Raw genomic sequence first — 13,738 nt, 5'->3', positions numbered from 1 at the left:
AGAAGTCTTCACTGCTCCCCTAACCAACCCCACAGTCCAGCTCAGCTGCACAAGGCCTCCTCACCACCTGGTTTTCAGGTCTGAACCCTGTGAGGACCCCAGGAAGCATGCTGTGGTACCCCCACCCCATCTCCGCCTATTCAGACCCCTTCCATCTTCAAGAGTCATACCTATGCCCATCTCCCAATCTTCTGACCTGAGAGGCTCTCTCCTTTAAGCCCTTTTGCATCGTGTTTCTTGATTTCTGGCTTCTAGCCACCTTTTTGAGCATTGCTTATCTTATCCTTCTGCTTCTGCCCAGAAGGCAACCTGAATAAAGACCACATATTATCCAGCTTGATGCCCACATATCAGGTGCTACGTAACTATTTGCTGAACATTTTTAAAATCATCTTTTTATTTTAGAACAGTTTTAAATAAAAATTGCAAAGATAGTATAGAGAATTCCTGAATTCCTACATCCAGTTTCCTTGATTATTAACATCTTATATTACTATGGTACATTTGCCACAGTTAAGGAACCAATATTGATGCATTATTATTAACTATAGTCCATACTTTATTTGGATTTCCTTAGTTTCCGCATAATAGCCTTTTCCTGTTTCAGGATCCTATCCAGGATACTAGATTAGATTTAGTCATCATGTCATCATACGGCAATTTCTCAGACTTTCCTTGTTTTGTCTTGTTTTTAATTGAGATACAATTCACATACCATAAAATTCACTCTTTTAAAATGTACAATTCAGTGATAGTCTACTGACAAAGTTGTGTAACCATTAGCACTATCAAATTCCAGGACATTTTCATTGCTCCAAAAAGAAATCCTGCCCCTGTTAGTGTCACTCTCCATTCCCTTGCCGCTTTAGTGTCTGGTAACCACTAATCTACCCTGTCTTTCTGCATTTCCCTATTCTGGAAATTTCGTATCATTAGAATCATAGAATATGTGGCCTTTTGTGTCTGGCTTCTTTCACTTAGCATGATGTTTTCAAGCTTCATTCACCTTGTAATATGTATTAGTACATCATTCCTTTTATGGCTGTATAATATTCCATTGCATAGATATACCATTTTTTGGTTATTCATTACTTGTTGGTCATTTGGTTTGTTCCACTTTTTCGGCTATCATGAATTATGCTTCTTTGAACAATTGTGTACAAATTTTTGTATAAACATATGTTTTCAATTATCTTGGGTATATACCTAAGAGTGGAATTGCTAGGTCATATGGTAATTCTACACTTAACTTTTTGAGGAACTGACAGTTTACCAAAATGGCTATATCATTTTACATTCCCATTACATTACAGGAATGTTGTGAAGTTTCTGATGTCTCCACATTCTCATCAACACTTCTTCTGTTTTTTTGCTCACAGCCATCCTAGTGAGGATGAAGTAGTCTTTTACTGTGGGTTTGATTTGCGTTTCCCTAGTGACCAATGATGATGAGTGTTTTTTCATGTGCTTATTAGCCATTTATATATCTTTTTTGGAGTAATGACTATTCAAAATTCTGCCCATTTAAAATTTGGATTATTTTTTACTGTGGAATTGTAAGAGTTCATTATATATTCTGAATACTGGACTTTTTTCACATATAGGATTTGCAAATATTTCCTCCCATTCTGTGGATTGTGTTTTCACTTTTTTCTTTGTAACATCTTTACTGATATATAATTCCCAAGGCATTCAATTCATCATTAAAGTGTACAATTCCATTTTTTAGTATATTCACAGAGTTGTTATACAATTATCACCCTCATTTTCTTGATATTTTTCTTTGAAGCACAAAAGTTATTAATTTTGATGAATCCCAATTTATCTTTTTCCTTTGGTTGCTTGTTTTTGGTGTCATTCCTATTTAAGAAACCACTAACCCAAGATCATGAAGATTACTCCTGCATTTTAAGTTTTCTAGTTTTAGTCCTTATATTTAAGTGCGTGGTCTATTTGAGTTAAATTTTGTATATGGTGTAAAGTAGGGATCCAACTTCAATCTTCTGCATAGGAATATCCAGTTGTCCCAGCACCTTTTATTGAAAAGACTATACTTTCCCCAATGAATGGTTCTAATACCCTTGTTGAAAATCAATTGGCCATAAATGTATGGGTTTATTTCTGGAATTCTGATTCTATTCCATTGATCTAAATGTCTATTCTTATACCAGGACCACATAGCCTTGATTTCTGTAGCTTTGTAGTAAGTTTGAAATCAGAATGTGTTAGCCCTCCAACCTTGTTTTTGTTTCCAAGATGGTTTTGGCTATCTGGCTATTACATTTTCATATGAACTGGAAGAAACTTAAAGTAAGAAACTTCAAACTGTCTTCTAAGGAGATGCATCGTTTTGATTCCCACCAGCAATGAATAGGAGTTCCTGTTGTGCTGCATCTGCACCAGCATTTGGAATTGTCATTTTTTTTTTTACTTTAGCCATTCTAATGAGTGTGTAATGGTATCTCAGTACTTTTTTAACTTCCATCCCTTAATGACAAATAATGTTAAGCATCTCTTCATATGCTTATTTGTCATGTGTATATTTTCTTTGGTAAGATATCTGTTCATATCTTTTGCCCATTTTTCATCAGATTGTTTTTCTTGCTATTGAGTTTTAAGAGTTCTTTGTATATTTTGCATGCAAGTCCTCTATCAGATATGTGTTTTGCAAATATTTTCTCCTGGTCTGTAGCTCGTCTTTTCATTCTCTTAATTGCTGAATATTCTGAATTTTAAAAAATCCTCTTGGTAAGCTTTAAAACCATTAAAGGGTACCCATTCAAGGCTGCTGCTTTATGAATTACAAAAAGGGACTCCCTCTGGAAAGATCCAGAACCAGATAAAGATATGCAGTTGGATTTCAGCCCCCATCCACCTCTTTCACTGGCACCTTTGTGCAAGGCAAAAATTGCACAATCCCCTTGCAACAACCCATCCTGAAACTTACAGAACCTTCCACAACAGGGCTCTTGCCTACTCTCCAGCCACATCTTATCCTTCCAGCCTTCCTCTCTACATCCTCAAAAGCTTTATCTCAGCAACCTGAAGGAGCTTTGCTTCCAGCCTCAAGACTTTCACGTGTCCTCTGCCAGTGCGGCAGGTGGAATTTTAAGATGGCTCCCAATGATCCTTACCTTCTGGTGTTCATGGCCTTGGTGGTCCCCTCCCCTTGAGAGCAGGCTAGACCTTGTGACTTGCTTCTAGTGAATAGAATAGAGCAAAAACGACAGAATATCACTTCCATCATTAGGCTGTAAGTGACTAAATTCTGTCTTGCTTGTGCACTCTCTCTGCCTCTCTCACTTGTTCACTCTAATGAAGCCAACTAACCTGCTGTAAGCCAATTTTGGAGAGGCTCATGTGGCAAGGAACTGAGGCAGGCCTTGAGCCAATAGCTTATGAGGAACTGAGGCCTCAGTCTAATGGCCTGTGAGGAACTAATCCTGCCAACAACCACCTGAGTCATATTGGGAGCACATCCCCACCCCCAATAGAGCCATTAGATGGTGACTTCAGCCCTGGTTGACACCTTGACTGAAACCTTTTGAGACACTGTGAGTCAGAAGACTCAGCTAAACTACACCCAGATGCTTGACCCACAAAAAACTGTGAGATAATAAATGATACTATTTTAAGCCACCATGTTTTGGGGTAATTTGTTACACAGCATAAATAACTAATACTGTCAGGAATATTCCCCTCCTCACTTCCCACTGCTCTAATGCCTATGTGTCTCCAAGTCTCTGATTTAAATGTCACTTCCTCTTTCCCTAAAAATTCTGTACACATCAGCAAGTCTGACTATACACACTCATACCATTCTATTCTCTTCTGCAGCATTCATCACCATTGCAATAAGTTCATTATCCAAGTATTTGTTTCCTGTCTGTCTTCCCCAAGACTGTTGGTTCCAAGTCCGAGCTGGCTATATTTTTTCCATACTGAATTCCCAGCACCAAACATGTGCCTAGCACAGAATGGGGATATCATAATTGCAAAATGAAAGAATGAATAAACAATTGAAGGATTAATAAATGAAGTACACAAAAGTCAGAAAGAAGGAAGTGGAAAAAAACCCAAAAAACCCTGGTGCCTTGTAAAGATAGTTATAAAAGTATTACAATTCCCAGGGTTTCTTTTTTTAATACCAAAAAACAAACAAACAAAAAAAACCCAAAAGAAAATAGAACCACGTTCTAGATAAAAATTTATGACAGAGTGCATTACAACCAAATTCACTACATAAATAAAAAGTCAAACAAGGGTTGGTTCATAGTCCAGGATTTTGATTAAAAAAAAAAAAACTTTGCAGTTTTAATAGGAGTAACAGGAACTGACCTGGGTAATAAAGGATGAGAGAGTGAAGACAGAGTTCCTGTTGAATAGATGTTGCCCCACATGATCACAGACTCAGACTGGAGCTGGTGTTTCTCTGCTCTTGATATTAAAGCTGGGAAAAAGCATCCAGTTTTTTCTGTGAAATAAATTTTTAGCTAAATGCTAAAAGGAGGATTTTCAAAGTTTGAATATAAACCTTTGGCCACAGAAAGGTAAATTCAGACCAGCCATTTTAGTTGGCTAATCTACAGGACTTTTAAAATGGTAATACAACATAGTTAGCAGCCAGTGAAGTGGTTTCATCTGCGGGTCCTAATCTTCACCGCCTACCAAACAGCATCCAGTGCACTCCGAGCGGGCTGGGCTCGCAGGGCTCGGCCAGCCTCTGCAGGCGGCTCCTCTGTCCCTCCCCTTCAAGCACCCTGTGCTCGTGCTCGTGCTCGTGCCTTCCTCAGTCACAGGCACACCTTTTCATCTCTGTGCCTTTGCACATGGTCTTCCTCTGACTGGAGGTCCCCCTGTAGGGCCACCAAACCCCTGCGACGCCAGATTCAAATCTCAACCCTCCTGTTCCCCACCTGAAGGAGGGCTCCACTGATTCGTCCTCAGCGGGCACTGGGGTTAACCTCTTTAATGCCCTCAAACACAATCAATGTTGTATTGTCAGCAGGCATGTCTTTTACTTACCTCCCTACTACTCAGACCAGAGGATATGGTCTCTGTCTTGATCTTTTTTCATCATCACATCCACAAGTCTTTGGATGCAGTGGAGGCTTAAAACATATGTTGTTAAATAAATAAATGAAAAAATGAATGAAACACATATGCTAAAAAGCTTTTAAATGAATCAGATATACTTTATATTCCAATGCCAATAATAATACAGCCATAGAAAGAGATTTAATGTTTAAAATATTTTAATTTGCCTTGCTATGGAATTTTGTTTTCAAATGTACCAAAAACACCCTCTCATAAAATGAAAAGGAACTTAGAAACGAATAAATAGACTTTTTCTTCACTAGCCCACTAGCACACTGGCTACAGGTCCTAATGCATTACTTGAAATAGTCACATAAAAGCCAAGGAAGTAAATAAATAACAAAGCAAACTATTAAATATGGGAAAATGAGCTTTTAAAAAGCTTTCTGTGATTCTTAATAGTCTATTGTTGAACTTTCAGCCAAATAATTTGAACAACGTTTAAAGTTTAATAATAAATATTAGTCTTGTGCAAAGTGATTAAGCCAAAGTAGTTTACTTCAAATACAGGAACTTAATTACAGAAAAGGAATGTACCAGATTATTTAGGGAATGTTGTTTGAGAGGACAGTGTTCTCATGACCAAGTCCAGTGTATCCTGAATCCTCATGTTATTCCTTTCTATCAGGGAAGACTGTCTCCCCGACGACTTCATGTTTTCTTCTGGATCGAGGGGGATAAGGGTATGGGGGTTGAACAGACATCGAGGCTCCCCCAAGATGCCAACTCTGAAAAGAATTATTGGTACAGTTGAAGCTTTGCTGAGGCCAAAGACTAAGGAGTATGGCTGTTCTTACGCTTGTGCATGTATGTATTAAGCTAAGACAGACAGACAGACACACACACACACACACACACACACACATACCTTTTAATGTTTTTGTTGTTGTTGAAGTTTTCCCTGTTTCCATGAACCATATGGAATATGGTTCTGAAATATGGGTCTAAAAACCCCGCCCATAGCAAGATTTTGGATTGGCCACATCTGCCAAAAATGATTCTTCTACATTCTCAGTCTTACAAAGTCTGCTGCTCACTTCACCAAATCAGAACTATCTGAAGTCTAGGATAACTCACTAGTTTTTTCTAGTCTAGATGTGTGTAATCAGAGCTGATCTGGAAAGGAAAAAGGTGGTGAGGAGCAGGGGGTGGGTAGGAAGACGACACTTCCACCTTTGTTCACGTTTCTGGCAGAGGCATGGTGTCGGAGCCCCTGCCTCTCCCAGGCCCCACTCAGGAAGCACCGTTCAGTCTCTCCTCAGTCTCTCCCTTCTCTCTCCCTGGGCGACTTACACTGGCATGTGCACAGAGTCCAGGTTGTCCCCGTGCTCTTGCATCCGGGCTGGGAGTTTGATGCCCGCTTGATGGTACTTTTTCTCAGAGATATTCTGAACTTTTTCCTTGAGAGAGGGCAGCAGAGTAGACATGACTGGAGAGCGCATGTTAATGGCTTTTTTAATCGCTGGGCGTTTTGCCATCATTCTCCTGGGGAAGGGGGTGACATTTAGGTCACATCATCCTGTTTTCTAGAAATGTCTTTGAGCTTAGGAGAGTCAAAAAGTTATACCTGAATTGTACAAAAGTCATGTGTTTCTTTTCTCCTCCTGATTCTTCATCCTCGTGCTTCCTTCGAGGAATGTTAAACATGTTGGAACGAAAGAGCCTTCCTATTTCCTCCTCAATCTCTGTGAAGTGTTGACGCCGGAAGACAATCCAGGCTACGTAGGTACAGAAAGTATAAAAGGACTACGACAGAAAACAGACAGGATATGATATGTATATGGTATGATGTGAAAACTCCCACCTGTCTATGTAATACCACTAAGTAGATGCAAACCCTCATGACCCAATTTCTCAACATGCCTGAAAGGCTGTGGAAAATTATACATGTACTCACTTTTCCAGGAGGAAAATCAGACGGAAGATTAAAGGAGTGGCAGGCAGCTAATTAGCATCCTTTATAGGAAGGATATTCACTAAAAATAAGTGCCTGACAATTGGCTATTGGTTATTGCCATGCTTCATGCTTCATACCAAAGAGCAAAGGCCCCAAACGTAAATGACTCACCTCAAAGAATTTCCAGTCTTTTTGTGTATCTGATATTTTCTCCCTGAAATAGAACAAATCACAACTACAGGTTGAAAGGGAAGCTCAGTATTTCAGTGATCTAGGCATCCTTTATCTTCAAAAGGCCTCTCTGCAGATCATTACCTGTGGTCCCATGACCATTTAGTCACATAAATGCTATCAAAAGGCATTGCTAATGAGTGCCAATGACTTTTTCTTCCACTTCTTAGGTTACCCAAATCAAAACCTCTAGCGTTTGGTAAAAAGTTAATCAATATAAATTCAGGGTAAACAAGCCAGTGAGGAACTGCATCTTTCAAAATGTTTCTGGTAATGAGAGTGTTAGGGAGGTGACGAGAGTGGAAAGATGTGAAGAGGTAACACAAGGTGTTAGTAGCTATGGAAATAAGAACTAGAGGCTAAGTCTAAAATGAAGAAAAATAAAATAAAAAATTTAAGCAATGATTATGGCTATTGGGCACAAAAAGAATCAGAAACAAAACAGACACAGGTCTACCTTGACATGCAGTCAACTGGCTGGGAGGACTAGTGCTCTCTTCCTTCTGAATGAGGTATGTAGACTGCGCCTTGTCTCTTAAAGACAGGCAAACGCCCAGGAGTCCTTGTGATACAAATTCAGCGTTAAGGATGCTGGCGTGGGCATACTTAGTAAACCTGGCCTCCCTTTTCCATTCAGAACACAGGCCATTCTGATCCTGAGTCCCAGCCTTGGGAAAGCGCATAGCCTGGGGCGGACTGGAGTGCTGAGTCGGGGGCTGAGCACCTGCAGTCACCCGGTCAGTCGTGGGGCCCAGGCCAGACCCAGGGCACTCTAAGGTTGATCGTGGGTTTGCTTCTGCTTTTGTTTTGGTCTTCCCTGGAGTAACTGAATCCTACGACTGGCCCTGCTATCAGGCTCTCCAGAACCGTCCTGAACTCCTATGGTCTGGAGAAGATGACCCAAACCCCTCTAGTCTTCTCACAGGGACTTCACAGTCTGGATGGGCCCAAACTATCCCTCTATTTAGGGGAACCACTGAAGAAGTGGTTCAGCTTTTACCGGGGCAGGTCCCTCCCTGGATCCCTCCCTGGATCCCTCCCCTCTTGCAGATGCTTCATTTCCACACATGCAAATCTTCAACAAAGAATTAAGACAACAGTAATTACTAAGTGTGGTGCTAAGCCGTTTACATTTATTATCATATTTAATTCTCATAAGATCCCTATAATATAGTCAGAATTATTACTCCCACTTTACAGCTGGGGAGACTGAAGTTGAGACTAATGTCCAAAAACATATATTTAATTAGGGACAGAGTCTGAACTAAAAATCAAGCCTGTCAGATCTCCACAGCTGTCCTTGTAATTAGGATGCTAGGGAAACAAACTTTTTCTTTAAAATATTTTGCAGATAAAAATACTAAACAACAGAGCCCAGCAGAAACTTTTCAGGATAAGCCTCGGCATCCTTCTGTGTCACCTGAAGCCTCCCCCTGACAGGAGCACTTCTGCGGTACCCCTGCCTTTCCCCGGCCTCTAGCAGCTGGAACCAGAGACCACGCACACCTGCCATGCTGAAGCGGAAACCAGCCAAACTCCGTTTCAGAATACTAAGTCAGCCTGCATCCTGGGAGAAGGTTTACAGCAGCACTCACACTGGCGCAATCCAGACCAAGCATCATCTTAGCAAGGTTTTGAAATAACAGAGTGACTGCCCAGGAAACATATACTTTCTCACGTTTTCTTTCATTTTTCTTTTTTTAAACATTACAAGAGAAGGTACCATGAACCTCCTCCCTTTGCCTCAAATTGCCATAAAACTGGAGCTTCTTTTTCTCTTAAAGCCCAGAGCAAACTGATGTATGCAAACCGAAATTAAGTACAGAATGCAGTGGGTTTCTTCTCACCACTCTGCTGTAGCTCCGCACATGACACTGAAATGAGTCCAGGAAATGGAGGCAGAGAATGAGTACATTTGGGAATGAGCACATTTAAATCTGCAAATTCATCTCTTGCTAGATTTTAAGTTGTTTTTCTTTTTTAAAATAATTCTTAATATTTTTATTCTATATACATAAATTTGAATATTAAGTACATAATAATTATAAATTGATCAGAAATTTAGAAATGTACTGAGTACAAACAACAAATTTAAGTTCTCCAAATCCTCTACCAGTTGAAACAGGGTTGATCACAGCACCAACCAACAGAAATATAATATAAGCCTCAAATATAATTTAAAATTTTCTAGGCACCACAGTAAAAGGAAACAGGTGAAATTAATTCTAATAATGTACTTACTGTATCCGAAACCCCATATATTATCATTTCAATATATAATCAATATTTTTAAATTATGAATGAGATACTATATTCATTTAAAAACTTTCTGTCTAGTGTAAAGCATGATTCAGTACCCGCCAGCCACATTCTAAGTGCGCAAGAGCCACCTATAGCACATGGCTGCCACGTAGGTCAGCAAAGATGCTGGACGTTCACCTGTGAGAGCAGAATTCAAAGGAAAGAGGGGACAGTCAGGCTGTTGGTAAACCCAGAGATTATCGGTGGCCTGTTAGGTGCTTTCTTACTCCTTCTTGCTACATGAGACTCTCAGCTCTAGACCAAAATGAGGAAAGCTTATTTTTAGTCATTCTTGAAGTGGTGCAAAGCCTAGGGCCAGGCCCAAGAGGTTCTGGGCTGGAGACAGAAAAAAGACTGTGTTCTCACTTGCCCCCTGCCTCTTTAGGTGAAATCAGGTTTAAATGATGGCCAAGTCCTGCTCTGAACAAGGGAAGAGAAATTTCAAAGGAATATGTTTGGAAGAGGTGGGGAGAAGGGGCCTTGGTGCATGTGACTGCAGGTGAGGGTGGGGGACTAGTGCTTAAAGAGGATTTGAGCACTTGAATTTCAAAGAGACCCCTTTCTCCCCATCCTCATCCCCACTGCCAGCCTCTTTGGTCACCCATCAGGTGACAGCTGCACTGAGAGAAGAGGAGGAGAGTACATCTCCCAGGGTAGAGACAGAGGAGCCAGAGGGCCACAGCCAAAGGACAGATCTAACTCTACGGCTTGTGCCACGAGGAGGTTTTCTTATCTGTCTTGGAAAACACAGAGAGCTTTTACTGAACATGTTCATCAAAATTTTGCCAAAGCTTTTGTAGTATCAGGATTTCACAGATGCATTTAGAATAGAAAGTCATGTCCTCCTACTTCTCAAGAAGCACGAAAGCACTAAATTAACAGCCCCCAAATTGCCGGTTTTAACTCCAGAGATAAATAGCATAGAGTATTCTAGTCCAATATTAAGTATGCAAATATTAGAGACAAAAGTCAGAAAATACACATGAAAATGTTCTCATTAGAATATCAACTTATTCACATTGTGAAGAAGTGGAATAACAATATGTTAAAATCAGTTAATCACTCATAACTGGCAAAGACATTGTCCTTCTCTTCTCCTAGATAAAAACAACCAAGAGAACAATATAGACTTCATTCAAGGACACAATCACACCCATGGCCAATTACAACTTTTACTGGTTAAAATATGCTGTAATCTGTTTTCCACAATATCTTTTGTTCAGCTCTTTGACCTGTATAAAATTTGTTATGTGAATGGGAGGTGGAGAGTTCTGAACTGATTTTTTCTTTAAACTGCTATCCAACAGGCAGGAGAAAAGCAGGCGACATTGCCTACAATGACTAAAGGACCAACATCTCCTGGAAACGAGCTAGTACTAAACGGAGGCAATCACTTACTTTCAAACATGAGTTCCTTTAAAAGTTTGTATAAAAATTACATTGTCATAAAAATGTACTGCTAAAAGTACAATAAATTAAGTGGAAGTTCTATATCCAGGAAATGAAAAGATATGCTAAAATCTCTAATTATGATATAATTATTTATAGTTTGTTTTTTACCCCCAAATTAGTTTGCAATGCATATGTTCTTTTAAGGATTAAACATTAAATATGGACAATAAAATTATTTTTTGGGGGGGGTAGGTGTTTTTTTTAACCTTGTTATAGACTGAATGTTTCTATCTCTCCCTCTACCTTAATTCATATGTTGAAGCCCTTTAAAAACCTAATGTGATGGACTTGGAGGTGGGCCCTTTGGGAGATAATGGGTTTAGATGAGGTCATGAGGGAGGGGCCCTATATAGAGATTAGTGTTCTCTTAAGAAGAGGGAGACGAAGGTTCTCTGTCTCCACCATGGAGGATACAGTAAGAAGGCAGCTATCTGCCACCCAGGAAGAGGGCCCTCACCAGAACCAGACAATGCTGGCCTCCTGATCTCACACTTCAGGTTTCAGAACTATGAGAAAGTAGATTTCTGTTGTTTAAGCCATCCGGTCTGTGCTAATTTGTTATGGTAGCCTGAGCTGACTAACACCAAACGTAAATTCTAGTTTTCTCAATTTGAAGTGACACTTTAAAGACAGAAAAAAATTAATGTGAAGTTGAGAAAAGGTGATTTTTACAAGTGATTGAATAGGAAACTTCATAAAGCTGACTATAATTTTATCATAATACTTTTCTTCAAACTTTTGTCAAGAAAAGAGAAAATTCCACATCTTCCTAAATAATAGGGTTTTCAGCAACTGAATTTCTACCAACAGCTCCAGGGACCTGGAAAGGCCTCCTGGATTTGGACCACAGGAATGTTTTTGATGCTGAAATTTCAATCTCCAATTTTAAATCTCTCTCTATTGCTTCTACTACTGCACTTCACAAGAAAGTTCCGATCAGGGAAGTCCTCAAGCCCAAGTCACCCACCAGAGGAGTCCTACATCTAGTTCTAGTGTCCCTGCTGCCCCCAGACAGTCCACGGGAAGCGTGGCCTCCATGTAACATGGTGGCGGAATCAGAGTGCAGCAGCTGGGGCCGCTGGCAATTACACCCCTGACTGCAGCAGATCTGGGAGGCATGTTTTCATGGCTGCCATGCTGGAAGACAGCATGAAACCTGTCAACTCCAAAAAAGAATTGAACACAGCAATGGAAACTCTCAAGAGCAGAAATGATGTAGCAGGATAAAGAATAAATGCTGTTGGAGTGAATTAAGAGCACATTCCCAAATGGTGGTAAATCACATTGAAGGGAATCACACAGATGGTGGTCATGGGAAGCAGACCAAGTATATGTACCACTGTGGACAAGAGGGTGCAAGAGAAGAGAAATGGCCAAGAAAGCCAAAATATAACCAAAAACAAAGAAAATGAGCCTGAACTGAAAATCTATCCATATAAACATCAAGTCCCATTTGTGAGAAACCTCATGTTCATTTTTGTTTTTAAACTTTATAGACCAAGTATGTCCTTATAAATAGCCAAGAAGAACTGAGAAAACTGGAGAAGCCTGGAGAGAACCCACTCCAACGAAACAACGAAGTTACTAACCCAGTACCATCTCTGTCCGACCTGACTTTCTTTTTTGCAGGTAGAAGGAAAGGGTTTCAAGACTCAGAAAAACTGAAAAAAGAAAAATTCTAACCACATGCAATAGTTATAAAGTTCATTACATAGAAGGGTAGAAATCCAAGCTCACATGAAAGACTTTAAAATGTAGATAGAATAAAATGTTTAGTAAAGATTAATGGTAATGATTTAAAAAATAAAGTAAAATAAATTGGAAAAATCAGGTGAGAAGTGCAAAGTATTATATAGAATTTCATTAAGGGTTTTAGATTCCCAATTGTAACAAAGAAATGGGGATAAATCATAAAACCTCAAGAGAGAACAGGAAAACAATAAATATATTCTAGATCTCAAAAGATCCAACAACTTGTTTAATAATGCAAAGTATTTTTTAAATTGCCCACACTTCCTTCACTCTAACAGATTATGTTTTTCCATTTATTCTCTTGCCCACTGTACCATCTATTCTTGAACAGGACTTTTAAAATTTAAATATAATGTGTCATATACTCTTTGACGCTGGAATTCTACTGTGAAAAATTTATCTTTAGGGCAAACTAGACAAGTACCTAAAATATAGGTATAGGAAAGTTCATTGCAGTGTTATTCATAATACTTAAAAAGGAAACATTCCACCTTTTCAACAATACACTAAAAACATTTGAAATACCAGGAAGGCATTAAAGATGATGTTGTAGAGCTATATTTACTACCATATTCCACAGAATATTAACAGTAATAACAATAATAACAACAAAAATGAAATAATAATAGTTAGCATTTACTGAGTACATAGTATGTGCCAGGGATGGTTCTAAGTGTTTTATATGTATTATATCATTAAAGTTTCACAAAGTAGGTATATTATTATATACATTTTACAGGTGTAATGTTATAGAAGAATAAATTCTATTTATTTATATAAAATTGTGTGTCTGTGCATACAAAGATGTCTGAAAGGATAATAAACGAAATGTTGGCACCAAATTTACCCTTTCCTTTTTATGTATTATTTAATTATTTTACATGATTATGGGTTAATTTTATAAAGAGAAAGAACAAAACTATATTTGAACACATAGGGAAACAACAAGCTGTTTTCTTGACATGATAAAAAATTCATCATTTAAACTAAGGGTCAACACAGTAAGTA

At 39.0% G+C, this 13,738-nt stretch overlaps 1 protein-coding gene across 6 annotated transcripts in view; it reads right to left on the bottom strand.

The window, feature by feature from the left end:
• Positions 1-5,241: 5,241 nt before the first annotated feature.
• The window catches only part of PPP1R36 (protein phosphatase 1 regulatory subunit 36), a 32,530-nt gene continuing 24,033 nt past the window's right edge, over positions 5,242-13,738 (bottom strand). For all 6 annotated transcript variants that reach the window (XM_032482184.1, XM_032482183.1, XM_032482182.1 and 3 more), the window contains 4 exons: positions 7,166-7,208; positions 6,665-6,843; positions 6,391-6,582; positions 5,242-5,825 (listed from right to left, as the gene is read on the bottom strand). In XM_032482184.1, the coding sequence (XP_032338075.1) occupies positions 5,639-5,825; positions 6,391-6,582; positions 6,665-6,843; positions 7,166-7,208 (601 nt within the window). In that variant the 3' untranslated portion in view covers positions 5,242-5,638. The remainder of the gene's footprint in view (positions 5,826-6,390; positions 6,583-6,664; positions 6,844-7,165; positions 7,209-13,738) is intronic.

This window comes from Camelus ferus, chromosome 6, assembly GCF_009834535.1.
Source record: "Camelus ferus isolate YT-003-E chromosome 6, BCGSAC_Cfer_1.0, whole genome shotgun sequence".
Classification (NCBI taxonomy): Eukaryota; Metazoa; Chordata; class Mammalia; order Artiodactyla; family Camelidae; genus Camelus; species Camelus ferus.
The sequence above is the reverse complement of the archived record's forward strand: the minus strand, read 5'-3'. Positions and strand labels throughout refer to the sequence as shown.